Raw genomic sequence first — 16,515 nt, 5'->3', positions numbered from 1 at the left:
ATATTTACTAACTAAAAGGACAGGAAGTATTCTCTGTTGTAATAATTAAAGAAAGACTTTTGACCCACTTTGTCCCTGAAAACCATTTTGAAAATTGTATTTGTTGGTCTTTATATTTCCAAAAGGTAAGGGTGATGCTTGTAGCACTGTCGTGGAGAATAAATAGTCCCAACACGTAATGTTGTTCAATTGGCATGTCACCACATCTTACCACCTCAATTTTGAATGAGAACAAGAATTAGATTCAACCAGTTTTCAGATTTCTTCGAGATTTTCTCTCATGATGAGAACGCTATACTTCCAATAGTCTTTAAATCCCTCCTTCATGAGCCCTAAGAGTATCAGTGGTAACTTTTTTTCCTTACATTTTGATATAATTTCAAACAGGAAAGCTTAGAGAACAATGCAGGGTGCTCTCATACACCTCGACTTACCAGTTGGTCACAGCAATGATTTTACTCGAATGCACTAATTAGAAAAGGAGCTGGAGACATAACCAGCTACTTACTTCCTCTATGGCCCATGTTATCTAGTTCCAGGGAAAACAGCTGCTTTTGGAAGTTAGGGGGGAGCTGAATGGAGCTCTTATTACTAAAACTGTGGGGGACCCAGGATTCATACTCCCATCTTGAACAGGTTTTATGAGTATTGTGAGCAGCGCAGGGACCATGGGTTCCAGTTCTTCACCAGCCACGGTGCTCACTGCGCTATCACCCGATTCTCAGTCTCCTGGGCCGTCAGCAATCATCACCCAGAAGCATTTGCTGAACTTCGCTTCCAGGGAAAGCAGTCAGAAATATACATCATCTTTTTACCAGTTAGAGACTAAATCAGTGGTTCTCAACCTTCTGGCCCTTTAAATACAGTTCCTCATGTTGTGACCCAACCATAAAATTATTTTCGTTGCTACTTCATAACTGTAATGTTGCTACTGTTAGGAATCATAATGTAAATATCTGATATGCAGGATAGTCTTAGGCGACCCCTGTGAAAGGGTCGTTCGACCGCCTAAAGGGGTCTCGACCCACCGGTTGAGAAACGCTGGACTAAATAAACTCTTCTTTCGTTTACGGGCGGGCGGTGAAAGCATTTTATTTTACTGGATTTTCTATCTTAAGGTAAAATAATTTTTAGATAGAATTTTAATGCTCTAGGTCAGGGGTCCTCAAACTTTTTAAACAGGGGGCCAGTTCACTGTCCCTCAGACCATTGGAGGGCCAGACTATAGTTTAAAAAAAAACTATGAACAAATTCCTATGCACACTGCACATATCTTATTTTGAAGTAAAAAAAAAACAAAATGGGAACAAATACAATATTTGTTTTTGCATGTGGCCCGCGGGCCGTAGTTTGAGGACCCCTGTTCTAGGTAATCATGCATTTTTAAAAATCAGGCACAGGTTTTATTCCATGGACATTTAAATAAAAGCCAGTCATTATATAGAAATTCATCTCTGAAGATATGGTTTTACATCCCTTTATGAAGTTTGGAACAACTGGAGAAGTCACACATTTGAGAGCTGATGAGAGAAGGGACCTGAGTTACAGACAGTGACTCAGTTGGACATCATTTGGTTTGCCCCTAATATAGAACACCGGCAGCCTGCAACACCGTTGAACAGTGTCACCTGTGTCAAAGGTAAGGACCCCAAACTAGTCAGCCAGTGAACATAGTATGTAGAGTTTTGATTAGCCAAACCACAGGTATGGCTTATAATTCAAAAACAAATTTAAAGAGCAGCAATATCTTATATTGGGTGTGAGGAAAAGGCATTAACAAGTAAGGACAGCACACTGTGCTGAAGAAATCCTGTAGTTAAGTGTACATGCACCTATATGCAAATCACCAACTAATTCAGGTCAAAACATATGCCCTTTTCCACGTATGATCTTAATAACAGAACACAATGCATGTTCTAACAAAACACTCACTCTTTCAGCACCCCCTTATCTGTGGACAAACGTAAGCATGACGCGGGGTGGGGGGGCAGAGTTTGACTGCCAGCTGTGCCCAAGAGAGGGGACCTTCCCGTGGCTGACCGTCCACGTGACATCACTGGTCTCCTCTGGTTCCCAGGCGCGAGGTGAAATTGGCCCTCAGAGACCATTTCTCCAATTATCAGGGAAAGATCTGTCCCAAGGCATTTAAAAATGAAACCTGACCTACACTTCAACCCGACGGCAGTGGTCTGCCGCTCTCAAAACAATGTATGACCTTTAAATCTTAAATTATACAATAGTTTGTTGAAAGTATAATGTGTTTAGCTTTTATCTAATAATGTAGACAAATGTGATCATTTCCTCGCCAAAACCAGAGGCAAAAAAAATAATTTGTAAAAGTCCCATTTTCCATTACTCATAAATAAAACCACCAGCCATAATAAATGAGATGCTTTTTCGCAAATTGGAAAACTCTGAGTTGGCTTTTAATAGATGTGAAAATACCAGCTCTATCTAAAGGTTGAGACATATGAAGGTGATCCTGTATGCGAACTTTTAAATTTTCTTCTTCTCCCTTGTCTTTTTGTGCATAGAAAACTTGTAATATTTCTACTATCTTCAGTAAATATTTATTGTATCTCCTATATACAGGGTGTCCCCAAAATATATACACTCTTTAACAGCCGGTAGCTCAATTTTGAAAATGAAATGTATGTTAATAAACTCTGTCTGTATAATTATTCAAAGTGTGTGTATACATTTTGGGGACACCCTATATTTATTTCAGGAAAGCCAGTACACAAACATGACATAATAATGAAAAAGCAGAGGTGGGAGGCCTAGAAAGCATCAAGGATAACTTTAGAAAATTGTATAGGACTAAAGAAAATACTAATCCTCAAAATGATTTATTCACCCCATATATGTTTATTAAACATGGATTTTGATTGGTTTTATGAGGTTTATAAACCGTTCAAACTGGCTTGAAAATCAAATCTTTGACCATTACTTGAATTTCAAGTATATATTTGGCACTGTGCTAGGAATCAGGTAAAGGGAGATGCATAGAAATAAACCGACTATTTTCATTGGGCAACATTTTCAAACTCAGTTTCCAAACCTTGACACTGTCAGTGGTAATGTCCTTGGCCTGCAATCTGGCATGATGCCACCGAAAAGGAGGAAGGAAGATCCAGATTTGTGACCTTGGGCAGGTGTATTAACTACCCTGAACCTGTCTTTCCATCTACAGAGTGGGGCTCAGGGGGGCCTTCCTCAGGGGTGTCAGAATTAAATGAGATACTGAGGGAAAATGCAGAGAGGTTTCTCTAAATTAAAAGTAATAAATCCAAACCATGAACTTTAGTTGGATTCTATCTTGTTCAGAGCGGGGAAGGGGGTTATAAAAGACATTTGTTGATCCATCCCGAAAACTGTAATATTAACTGAATTCTAGATGATATTAAGGAATAATTCTTTTTTTTTTTTTTTTTTTAAACGTTTTTGTTTTTTTTAAAATAATATTCTCATATCAGTAGGTATTTGTGGGAGTATTTACAGGTAAACTATCATGATGCATGCAACTTAGTATCAAATGATTAAATGAACAGGAAGTATGGATACATACAGAGACAGAAATGGGGAGGAGGCGGCAAAGGGACAAAATGTTAATTTTTGAATCTGGGTGGAATACGTGAGGTTCACTTTACCATTTGTTTGACTTTCACATATTTGACATTTTCTAACAAACATGGCTTCTACCAGATGCAGCCAGTGCTAGTGGCCATGCTGACCGCCGGTTTCAGATCACTATCATCTCATTACACTGGCAGGTAAGCAGTGAGCCCTTGTTGAAAACGAAAAAAAAATGATCATAAAGAGGTGAAACCCTCTAAAAAGGATGTCTTGGGGTCCGTCGGAGTCACAAGCCAAGAGGACACCAGGTACCTAAAGCTTAGAGATAAGGACACTGACTGTTGCACTCAACACCTGGATTCAAATAGAGAGGAGTGCGGGAAGGTCACCTGGGGGAGCTATCCCTAGAAGGTGACACAAAAATACTGTTGTTCCCATCACATAAAATCACTGTGGGGATTAAATAAAACAATGCACTTTAAATGGTGCCTTGCACACAGTAAGTACCCAAATATTAGCTGTTATAACGATGTAAACAATAACCTCCTAGTCCCATGAACCTTGGTTTGAGAGGTCCTGCTAACATTTACTCAGCGCCTTCACTTATGAACCAAATCTAAGATGCTATCCTGTGAAACTTCCTTTAGTTTTGCTTTCACACTTTAAGATGATTAGTATGATAACATTTGTGCATTCATGTATCTCATTAAAAAATATGCCACTAACATTTTAAAATGCCAATGGTGACAGACCCTCTTTGGACATTCCAGAGACAGTCCTTAGTAACCACACACCTCACTTACAGAGTGCCTTACGGTTTCCAGGCATGACTATGCACAGTCTGTCATTGGATGCTCACAGGACTTCCCTAAGATGGTCTGGGCAGTTCTCAGTCCCAGTCACAGGTAAGAAAAATGGCAGCCATAGTGGTGACATGAAACCTCCCCAAAGTTGTACTGGAATTACAGGTGCTCACACCTTACAGTCACACCTCCTCTCAGCCATCGGCCCACATCCTTGCTCTGGGCTCTCAATTCCTTATTTAAGTAGGGCTATCTGGGCTTTCAGCTTGGTCTTTTATTATTATTATTATTATTATTATTATTATTGATTGATTGATTTCAGAGAGGAAGGGAGAGGGAGAGAGAGATAGAAACATCAGTGATGAGAGAGAATCATTGATCAGCTGCCTCTTGCACACCCCCTACTGGGCATCAAGCTGGCAACCCCGGGCACATGCCCTGGACTGGAACTGGACCCTTCAGTCCGCAAGCCAAAGTTCTTTCCACTGAGCCAAACCAGCTGGGGCTCAGCTTCTTCTTGTCGCTTTTCCCGAGAGACCCAAGACCCTGTCTTCTCTGATGGACCATCCCACTCTAACAGTCATTCACTCGGAACCCAAAATATAACATGAAGATAGGAGCAGAGCCATAGACCTGGTGACCCATAACTATTCAAATGAAAGCAAGATGCAAAGACCTAGCAAGGTGCACACCACCGAATTTGTCAAGTAACCTGACAAGGTGGGTTCCTCCTCCTGAAGCACATGGAATCCCAGCTGGTCCCTCCGGCTGCGGGAGACTTTCTCATCTTCTCTCAGCCTTGGCTTCCTCACTACAGAATGTCACCATTACCCCCAGTCTGCAAGATGATGCTCACCTCGAGAGAAGAAAATATATGGGGCAGCATCCAACAGCACCCAGTTCCTACTAAGACTTTGATAAATGTTTACTGAATTGAACTAACCCATATGGATGAAAAAAATGCATACATTTTAAATGTGAGGTACAACAGAGAGTAGACAATAGATAACTCAATATTATAAATTAAATATCTTGATGTTAATTAAATACACACTGCTTGCCTGCTACAGTTTATTGTCTAAAGAGACATTTAAAATCATTCTACTAGAATAATCACACCGTAAATTACAGCTGAATAAACCTCAGAAAGTGTCTAAAGTATCAGTAGTGTGGGCAGTTGGCTAGAATGTGTTTGCTAATTTAGCACAAAAAAAATGGAACGTCTATATTTTACGGGGCAATCAATGAGTGTATGGTTATGTACCTTAGGAGGCTCTATCAGGAAGAGGAAAAGGAAGCAGGTAATTTCTTGAGAAGAAAATTTGAGAAGCCAGATAGGAGCAGGTTTGGGTCGGAGAGTGGGCAGTGAACAACCTAACCAGGAGTACAAAGATTCTAGAAAAGATGGTGCAATACGGACCTTCATAACCTTGAGCATGGCTCACTCAACACACCGAGAGGCCCTGGCTGATACTCAATAGTGCTCTCCAAAGAGAACTTCTGTTTCAAGTACTGGAATCCTTGTTCTCCCCACGAAAATGAAAGAACCTTCTAAGTCCTTATCTTATTCCGGAGATGCACTGTGAACGGAGCACTCACCAGTTGATTCTGGTAGGCAGTGACTGCCGTAAAAACTGTCTCTGGGAAGATGAACGTCCTGAATTCTTCAGACTTCAGATTGAGCAGCGAGGCCGTGTGGTCTTTCTTCTTAATGATGTGCACCCGAGGCTGGTACTTATGCATCGAGTTCAAAATGATCTACAACAAAGACATGGGGAACGCTGGATGTTAGGTGTTCGTATTGCTAAACAGCCCGAACTGCAATGAGGCAAAGAACCATCAAGTCTACAGTTTCAAATTCAGTGTTAAGAGTAGGATCTACCCTGTTCCATTCCTAAAGCAAATCATTTTCACAGGATACTGCAGAGTCATCCTTGTAAACCACATTTTATCAAACCAACCGCAGAGAATATAGGTCGTTTCAAGTATCTTTTCTAAAATGACGGGGGAAAGTCATGTAGAGAATACATTTGTTTTTAAATCAAGTCTTTAAAATATTTTTTTGTGTTAGTCTGGTTATATCAAAGGAGATATGTCTACATTTTCCAAAGTAAGAAGTTATATATGCTAGGAGGACAGATTGTTATTAACGGGGGTGTGATATTAGACAGAACTGGGTTAGAATAGTGAATCTGCCACTTTCTAGCTCTTTAATCTTGGAGCCAGTGATCTCTCCTCTTCAACCTCATCGCAAATACAAAACCAGTATTAACCCCATAGGGTGTGGTGGGGATTAGAGGATGTAACCCTTGTAAATCACACAGCAGATAGGAAGTGCTCGTTATTTAAGACCACAGAGTAACATCACAGATGGTTCCTTAAAAAGAAATCTTATCAGACGTGCGAAGGCCTGTGTCAGTGGTGTTTGTTCTATCAACTATTGCTAAAAGCTCAGCATTCCAGTAGCTCCTTTTCCACATTTTGATGAATTCCTTTATTGGCCCCAAATCATCAAACTGTTTTGTTTTTAATTGCAAGACTTCTCTGTGCTTTAATATTCATAAGACTCTCTACATAGGGATATAGAATGAGTAAAAACCACTTTCCCAAACTTCTTTAGACATCATTTCAAATGGTTGGCTTGGACCTGAAACCAAATAAATTGCTTCTGGCGTTGCCAACATCCATTTGCCCCAGGGGGCCTTGTTTATCGAGACCCAGTCAGAGTAACGGGGTTAATTCATAACTCTGCTGGTGGTGCTGTCAGAGGTTGGAAGCAGGTGAACAGGTTTCAAACTTATCTGGACATAAACCCTGTGGTTCTACTGTATCTCACGTGAGTGCGCTCAATGGAACACCCTTTGGGCAACCCCCAAGTGGGGGGGGTCTCAACCCCATTCCTTTTATGCTGCATTATCTGACATACCACTGACAGAACTCAGATGTATAACCCAAGAGGGGGCTGTAGTAGCCTGCGACATGCATGTTCTCTTTGTTTAATGGGCAAAGGCAGAAAGCAGTTGCTAAAGTCTTGGGAAATCCATGGTGCTGAAGGCCCCGCCCCCTTGCATAACAATGGCCTCCCAACAAGATGAATACTTGGAGGTTCTCTTAGAGCGGTGGTTCTCAACCTTCCTAATGCCGCGACCCTTTAATACAGTTCCTCATGTTGTGACCCAACCATAAAATTATTTTCGTTGCTACTTCATAACTGTAATTTTGCTACTGTTATGAATCGTCATGTAAATATCGGATATGCTATATGTGTTTTCCGATGGTCGAGACCCACAGGTTGAGAACCGCTGGGAGGATTCACAGGGAGAGGGTGGGAGGGGCAAAGGGCGAGGCAGAGATTAGAGGGAGGAAGTTTTGTGTGACTTCTCCATCCCCTTCCCTTCCCGTCCTGGGGAAAACACACAGTCCCAGGTGTCGTACTTACATGGCCATGTTGATCCAGTTCATTGTTGGTGAGCTTCACCTTTTCAAAGGACACCATCTGTTTGAGTAGCTGCTCACCAGTAAAAGGGGAGTCTGGGTGGACATACAGCCTGAGAAAATTATGAGAGATTCCATTGAGGCATTTTTTTAAAAACCTGCTCTCTGTGGGTTATAAAATATTCTGATTCCAAAGGAACACAAAACCCCTGTATAAATGGTGAATTTTATTTACCCCGTATAATGTCAGATTTAATAATATAGCAATACCAAAATAACTCTAAAACCTCTAAATGTGTTTCTTCATATACAATGCTCTAAAAGGGGTAACACTTAATAAATTTTCTATCATCTGTTGAGCAAGCCATTTTTAAAGGTGGGGTTTTTCCTATCTATCTGTTACTGGGCTACTTCTGTAAAATATGAGATCTAATGGTATAGGTATTTTCAAAAGAAAGAGTAGGCTATACTAATTGCATAATAAGTTCCCAGGATGAGCATTGCTAAAAATCAATGAAAACAAAGAATTTAAAAAAGAATTCTAGAGACTGCAATCATTTAAAATTGAAGGTGACTGAATTTAAAGTTTATATTCTTTATAAATTCAAGGCAGAGTAACTTTAATACAGGGACCTGGGAACTTTTAACAGTCCACACAACATAACATTGTGAAGTGATGAGAATGAAAACAAGCTGGGAACGCTTCAAATTATTCAGTGTATTCATTTTTAAACAGCCTAAGCAAAAAAAAAAAAAAGTATTTATCAGGCATTTATCATCTATTGATCAGCTGCTACGTGCAATCTTTCACAGTTAAATGCAGAGCATTTGTTCTACCTCTAAAGGTCCCACTGAGCACAGCTCTTTGTAAATCCCAACCATGGTATCCACTTGACATAAGCTTTTCTGAAGTCGGGGAGATTACAGAACCAACGAGAGGGGGAAGGAGATGTGCTCGATTCAACAGGACAGACTCCTTCCTGGCGGTAACAGGTTACTTGTATATCATTGTCTATAGGATAGTGTAACTACAGCTAAACATAAACATTACAGTTTGGGGCGAAGGCCAGGGAAAAGGTCACAAAACTTTTCCTTATGGTGTTCACGTGAAGAACAAGAAGTCAGTGTCCTGGTCTGTCACAGAAGGGGATGGAGAATAAAAGCATTGGGTGCACATGCGTGGGGAGAGGGGGAGCCCCCGGAAGCGGTAAGGATTCTTCCTGGACCCGGGCAAGAGCCGGGAAGGCTTCATTTAGGTGTCTGCTCTTTTTAGGAGGAGTGCTCAAAACTGCCTTTCAGTTGAAGAATTCTTTGACGACACAACCGTCAAGTGTCACCCTCCAAGGCTATAGCTTTATAGTGCAGCTGTTTTACTGACCAGCCCCCCGTCCCAGCCTCCCTGCCAAAAAGACGGCTCCAGAACATGTCAAGTCCCAGAAGCTGCTGGAATGTTCTCTCTTCAATATCAATTCACCAAATGTAGTCATATCAATAAAGCTCAGCACACCTAAACATCAATTACAGAAAAGGAAACGTTCTATGCGAAAATAGAGCACTATTTTAGATCTCGGATAAAGTCTTGCCCGTTGTTATGGTCAAATGATATTGTCAAGCAGTATTTCCTCTGATTAGGAACAACTGACTGATGAAGTTCAGTCTCCAATAAAATGGGTCCAAGAACAAAACCACAAGGAATTTCCAGCGTCGGTACAAAAATGATCGCCCTCCCAAGTTCCCCTCCTTTTCCTTTACGGAGCTAGAAAATACAGCACTATTTCTTTTTTTAAATAATAAAGAATAGTTGCTTAAATTACCTCGAATGTTTCTATCCCATCCTACTTCTAGCCTACTGAATATTTCTGCATTAAATAGTTTTATCTGATCTCAACATAAATAAGCTGAACTGAGATGAATGAAAAAAACATACAGGAAGCCCCTCTTCTCTCGAGGTCCCTGGGACTTAAAATTCCAGCAATAGCTTACACATGCTTCAGTTAAGATAGGGCATTGGTACATGCTTTCCTCCTTCAACCAGAGCAGATTAGTAACATAAACAAGGCATGTCCTAGTCCTCAAAGTCCTGCTGGCCTGCACAGCTCCCCTTACCTTCAGATAGGAAGAAAACGTATGCTAAGTCAGAGTGATTCACTTCTCAGAGGAAAGACTTTGAAGGGGAAAAAAAAACCATTTGCTTGTAAAAATGGTTAGGAATCTGCTAAAATCTCTCTCTCCTTTAAAACCTTCAAAGTAATGTGAATCCGCTATTTAGTAGTAAATAGTGGAGAATACTAATTATGTTCATTTTAATATCTATTGTAAACTGTTTAAAAAATGAGTAAGCATTTTTAAAATGTCTTTAGTCAGGTAATCTGTTTTTAACGTGCTGACCTGGAAGGGTTGGGGCTGTCCTCCCTGGTCTCCGTGGGCATGGGAAGCTCTGGGAGGCTCCTCTGGTCTCTCCTCCCGGGAGCCCAGCACACGGTGGGCTCAGTAATGGCATCAGCTGCCAAGTAACCTAATGTTCCGTGTGAACCGTGTGTGGAAGTGGTCTGTGTAGGTTCTGTGCCTTGACTAAGACTCCAGACTACACACTTACAAAGAAGCAGCTGGACCTTCAACGTTCCCAATCTTCCCATTGAAATAAAGTTTCAGCTCTGATAGGAACTTTCAGTCAATTCTACACATTAGCCCTAAAACAACTTGAAAGCGGTGAGCCTTGGTTTTAGAACCATGAGTGTAAGTCAGCTGGTATCCTTTGTATTAAGACTATCACTACGCAGCCTATCGCTATAGCTGTTAATTGTTCACAGAAGCAAGTATGTGAACAGGAGGTCCAACCCCCCTGCCCAACCCCCCAAAGCTCAATTGGGCAAAGCAGCAACAATAACAGTTTATCTGTGTGATATTTTAAACAGGGTTCTACTGGGCAAACATTATTACCAATGAAAGCACAAAAGTAAACATGTATGATCCCTAATATCCCAATTGAGTAATGTTTCATGTAAAAAAAAAAAAAAAAAAGCTAACCTGATGTTGAATCACATTCATCCACTTAAATTTTCAACTTAAAATCTCTGAACCCTTTCTGGACAAAAACAACCACATTTGACCAGAATGATCTTTCTTATGTGCAGATATAACTGTATTGTGAACAAATATTTACTGTAAGTAACCACTTTTCCAAAATGCACTTTTTAACCCTCTGAGTGCCAGCCAATATCCTAGGAACTGTGCTAAAATTGCCAAGGCATTTTTGCTGATTTTACAGCAGTTTAGGGAAAAAATTATGAATCGCAAGTAAATGAAGTTACATATTCAAAAACTTAAGGAAACCTTTACTAGATTGACGTATTTAGCAATATCATCATCACTAATAAAGGCAGACTTAGAACTGGACGCCATTTCGAAGCTTTGATAGCGCTCCCGGCACTTTTGGCGAAAGACATTGCACTCCCCGGCACTCTAGGGGTTAAAAACAGGATTATTATTTTTATTTATTTTTTTTTTAGGGCAGCCACTTCCTACTAGAAATGATGAGTGGCATATGAAGGGGGCCCAGATTTCTAAGGAATACTCCAACTGCCACTTGAGGAAACTCTGACATGAATTAAGTGGAAAAGGCACAAACGCTGCCTTTCTCAGAGACTGGCTGGTATTTTGTATAGACAATCCCAGAGTGTCTGTGCTGGGGATCCTACCAGAGCTCAGAGCTTTAAAATAAGACCTGCTTAACATTCAAACCGCCAGGGCAGGAGGCACTCTGCTAGCAGGGTTCACAGGAAAACGTCTGGAGGCACAAACCTGGCCGGCAGTGGTGGGTCCGCCTTGCCAGCCACCAGCCAGGAGGAGCGGTGGTAGGCGTAGCGGTACCTCTTGTTGTCCACGGGCACGATGTCCATCAGGACTATGTACTTGGCCTCGGGATCCACGCCGGAAAACGACACGCGGATAGTAGGGAACATCCTCCTGACACAGAGACAGAGAGGACAGGCCTGAGCTCGCACAGCCCGAAGAGCCGCTGAGTTAGAGGGAAGGGAAGGGTAAGACCGCGCCCCCCCACAACTCCCAGAGGCCCCCAAACCCTTTCTGCTTCCTGTAAAGCCAGAGACGTGAATTTGCTAGATAACTTTACGGGAGTCTCATGGCTGGGGAAAGTTGTGTTTCGTTTCGTTTTGGATGCCCAAGGTCTGTGATTACGGAAAAGCCTAGCTTTTCAGCAAGCCCATTGGGCTCTGACCCAGGGTCTCCGGAGCGACCCAGCCCTGCAACTCCCCGGGGTGGGAGAAAACTCGCTCCTGCCGCAGAGAGCGGAGCAGGATTCTCAGCTTGGGCTTGGGGGGCCTTGCCTGTGTTTCCCAGCGTCCTGAGAGCCGGAGCCCAGGGCCACCGACCTCCAGAGCCTGGCTTCCCGCCCGCCCGGAGCCGCCCAGCAGAGGCGCCAAGGGCCTCGGAGCCAGCGCCCTCCTCCCCAGAGAGCCATCCTTACAAACCTCATCCTGCCACCCAGGTTTTCCTTTTCCTTCAGTGGGAACTGGAGGCTTCTGAAGATTGAGGCCCATCTACAGGAAGCTACCTGCCTCCCTTGCAGCACTCAGCCACCCCCCTGCACCCTGGACTCCCTCCAGATGCCGAGCCTGCACCCCAAACCCTCCCGGGCTGCGGGGGGCAGACATTCCTGGCCCCTGTGCCCTTCTCATCAAGACCGAGGTGCGGTTTCCCACGGCCAGATCTTGAGAAAGCAAAAGCCTGGGGAGTCTCTGAGCAGCACTTCCCACAGTAAGCCTGCGGGAAGAAGCCCTCCCTGAGCGAAGCAGCTTCCTCTCTATGCTCCGAACCCAACCCTCAGGGATTCACCCAGCTCCTGGAAACGCCCCCAAGCCGGCCAGGGAGCACTCCCCCACCCGCTCCTCCCCGCCAAGGCCCCCTACCTGCCAGACTTGGTGATGATCATCTCTGTGCCCAGCTCGTGGAATTTGTCCCAGAGCTCCTTGGTCTCCAGGCTGCAGGCGATTTTAGCCATTTCCTCGCTGGGGATGATGGGGGTGGTGGGGATCAGAGGCTCGGTGCACAGCGAGGAGGACGCGGGGCTGCCGCCACCGCCTCCGCTGCCGCCAAACTCCCCGTGAGCATCCAGGCTGGTGAGTTCGCCCAGGGGCTGGGCGCAGGATGACTTCTCCACAAATTGTTCTGCAAGAGAATGGACCGTGACAGCTAATGCTGTGAGCAAAGATGCAGGAAGGAGAGCCGCACAACTGAAATAGAGACTCAGATTTGACCTTGGAAAAGTTAAACTCAGAAACTCCAGGAAGTCCGCTGAGAACCCACCTGATATAAACCAAGCATGCGGCTCCGTGGAGTGGCGCGCCCGCTGCTCGCTTACTGGACCAAGTGAGTGAGTGCCAGAGGCATGGCTGTTACCACCACGACCTGAGCTCACACCGGAGAAGAGACATGTGAGGGCCGGAAAGGGGTGACCACGGTGGATAACAAGCAAGGGCTCCTGTTTGCATCCCTCCCAAGTCCTAGACTTCACAGCCTGTGGGAGCTGGTGCCAGGGCTGCCCCTCGGACAACCGAGAGAGACTTCTGTCCAGGGAGAGCCAGGGAGTGAAGAGATGAGCCCCTTCCTCTCAAAGCCCCCTCTCCACAGAAGAAGGAAACGTGGGTGGGAGTGGAGAGGCGGTAAAAAATAAAAAATCAAGTCATTTCACTTCTCTGCCTGGATCATTTATAGGCCTCAGCATGTTAGATTAGAGCAGTGGTTCTCAACCTGTGGGTCGCGAACCCTTTGGCGGTCGAACGACCCTTTCACAGGGGTCACCTAAGACCATCCTGCCTATCAGATGTTTACATGACGATTCATAACAGTAGCAACATTACAGTTATGAAGTAGCAACGAAAATAATTTTATGGTTGGGTCACAACATGAGGAACTGTATTTAAAGGGCCAGAAGGTTGAGAACCACTGGATGAGAGCATTTGCACGATGTCCCTCCCAGCCTGAGATCTTATGAAAGGCTAGCATTTCGCTGGTTAAATCACAGCAGTGTGCGCTCTGGGCCATTTCTGGACAAAAAAAGGTGTTAGAATTGAGGAAACCAACCCGAAACCCAGGCTAGCAGGCATATTAAAGTAGGAAGGAGGCTTTGCCATCCACCAGGAGGCGGGAATACCACTACCAGGAACCAAACATTTCCCCCCACAGCTGATAAGGGCCTGGGACTCCACCAGTCACTTTGATGGAATACAGGGGGACTTTTGTAATTATCCCAATTATCTTGCATCCCTTAAAAAAAGAGAAACTACTTGAATCTGCGATGTGAAACTGACCGCCAAACAACTCTATTCTAAGTGCCCCCAAGGAACTGAAACCAGTTCTAAATGCAGGTATGTACATCGTATACGCGTCGTATAAAATGTTTTGTCTGTATTTCTCCTTGACTTAGGGCAGCAAATAGAGCATTTTTACCTTTTCTTCTTTTACAATAACAATCCAACTCCTAGGAACGTTTTAAATTAAAAATCATCCAATTATTTATCTTATCCCTATATTTTCAAATTGAAAGCAAGAGACCCCTGCTATGGGGAAAATCTTATCCTCTAAGAATATTTTCAGAGGCTCATTCACATAATGTCTTCACAGGAAATTAAGAGGGAGCCTTGGGAATTTTCTTATTTTCTGACCATTGAAAAACGCAAACTCCCTCAGCCTCGGACTAACCAGTGCGTCAGGGCTGGGACGTGGAGGAAGCGGAAGAAGAAAACCACACGGAAATGCTTTCGCACAATGTCAGACGTCAATTATATCTCAAAAAAAAGGCTTTTTTAAAGGAAAAGTCTGAGGCTATGCTTCTAAATAGACTTAAAGTGTTTCAATGGGCAGTCGGGAGACACTTTTGGCCTCCACCCTCAGTAGGGTTTCATACCGTATTCCCTCTCAACAGAGCCTTCCGTCTTTCTCTTGCCTGGAGTCCATGGCTACACAGTCACTAATTGTGCTCTGTGGAACTGACCCCTAAAAGGGACCCGAATGACTTCTGGTTCCTCCAGGGGGCTGCTTAGCCACAGACGGGGTGTGTGGTGAGGGAGGGGGTGGTGGCTCTGTGAGCTGGGCAGCGTTTAGAATGTAGATCGGTGCTTTTTCTCAGTAAAAATAAATAGACAAGGAGGCAATGCTGAGAGGACAGTGGCGCTGAAGCCGGCTTGTTTCCCAGGCTGCTGTCTGTCCTTCTGGGAGGAATTTTAACCTGAAATGGTCTTTTCCTGCTGGCTACCAAACGGTGATGGGGGCAGCAAGAAAGAATCCGGGAGCCCCCAAACAGGAGTGGGTACCGTTGGCAAGTCCCACAACCAAACTTTGGAATTGGTGGTTCATTTTTTTTCCTGCGCGGTCTGGGTTTGTTTGATTGGTTGTTTCCATTCCGTTGGCAGGTTTAGGTTTAGATGGGAGGGTGGGTGGGAAAAGCCAGGAAAAAGCAAAAAGCGAGAGCCTCGGAGGAGAGACTTTTTGATGTTATGTTTTCTGGAGCCCTTCCGGTTTCTTCTTCCTTAGTTCTGAGTGGCTACAGGGGTTTTAATTCTCTTTTTCTGTCCAGGCCCCTTGTTTTTCATCTCTAGGGCTTCATCTTTCATATTATTGTTGTTGTTTTGGATGTGAGATGTTAAATTGTTGGGAAAAATGGAAAGGGGGAGAAAGGAAAAAATTGGGAGAGTTAAAAAGAAAATGTTATCCCATTTGCTATTGGATGTTTTTCACTGTTTTAGGGCTCCCAGCTGGTCGGGATATGAAATAATTATTTCCTGGGGCCCCAAGAGGTGACACTGAGAAGACGTCTTTCTCAGCTGTAAAGGGACAGTGAGCCTCACCTCTGGCAGTTTCTTCCCCACATAATTCACTTGTGCTCAGGGGAACATAATCCCGTTCCTCCCTGTCCTCCCAGCCTAGAGTCTTCTATAAATGGTAAAGGTTGCTGAATAAACAGTATAGCTAAAAGTTGAGGAATTTGGGAAATGGTGACTGGCTGATGTTTTTGCCAACCTCTACTGAAATGCCGGCACTTATAAAATGATGTCTTATGGATAAGTCTAGACCTTCTGTGAAGAAAATGGCCCAGGCGGGGAGAACTGGCTTCTCCTACAGCCCCTGACTGTGGTTTTAAGAACTAACCCTGCTTAAGAACTAAGCCTATCCAGTCGGGAGGAAAACAAAATTAAACTAGTTTCTTGTGAAGTCGCGCGCAGTCTCCTTGGATTCAACTGCACAAGCAGGTGTTACGCGTCTTTGAAAACGGCTTTTGTTATAATATGTCCTTCAGTGTCGTTATCCCAACAGTTATCCACCCACACCCACTCCTCCTGGGATTCCAGGCGAAGAGGGAGAGCGCCTACCGCCTGAACGAGATGCGAACCCGCTTGTGTTTCAGACTCGGAAGCTCCCAAAGAAAACGTGGGCCTTAAAGGAAAAAACCTCCCACCCCCGACTTGGGGCCTGTGGCCTGAGGGTCACCCTCCGAGCCCGCGCCCCCGCCCCCTCGGGGGAAGGGGGAAAAGGGGGGGAGGAGAGGAGGGGTAGTAAAGTAGTCAGGAAGGAAAGGATCGAGTCGCGTAAAAGGGATAGAGAGGAGTAAGATCAGCCCTGAAGACAGTAATAGGACAAGAAAATGCATTGTAGCTATTAAAGTTGTATCGGAGGAGGAAGGAGG

At 44.0% G+C, this 16,515-nt stretch overlaps 1 protein-coding gene across 1 annotated transcript in view; it reads right to left on the bottom strand.

The window, feature by feature from the left end:
* Positions 1-16,515, bottom strand: part of TBX20 (T-box 20) — a 44,584-nt gene that overhangs the window by 19,445 nt on the left and 8,624 nt on the right. The window contains exons 2-5 of the mRNA XM_006085426.3: positions 12,743-13,001; positions 11,616-11,780; positions 7,819-7,927; positions 5,979-6,137 (exon numbers count right to left, since the gene is read on the bottom strand). Of these exons, the coding sequence (XP_006085488.1) occupies positions 5,979-6,137; positions 7,819-7,927; positions 11,616-11,780; positions 12,743-13,001 (692 nt within the window). The remainder of the gene's footprint in view (positions 1-5,978; positions 6,138-7,818; positions 7,928-11,615; positions 11,781-12,742; positions 13,002-16,515) is intronic.

The sequence above is a fragment of the Myotis lucifugus genome, unplaced genomic scaffold (assembly GCF_000147115.1).
Source record: "Myotis lucifugus unplaced genomic scaffold, Myoluc2.0 scaffold_18, whole genome shotgun sequence".
Taxonomy (NCBI): domain Eukaryota; kingdom Metazoa; phylum Chordata; class Mammalia; order Chiroptera; family Vespertilionidae; genus Myotis; species Myotis lucifugus.
This window is presented reverse-complemented; position numbering and strand designations above follow the sequence as displayed.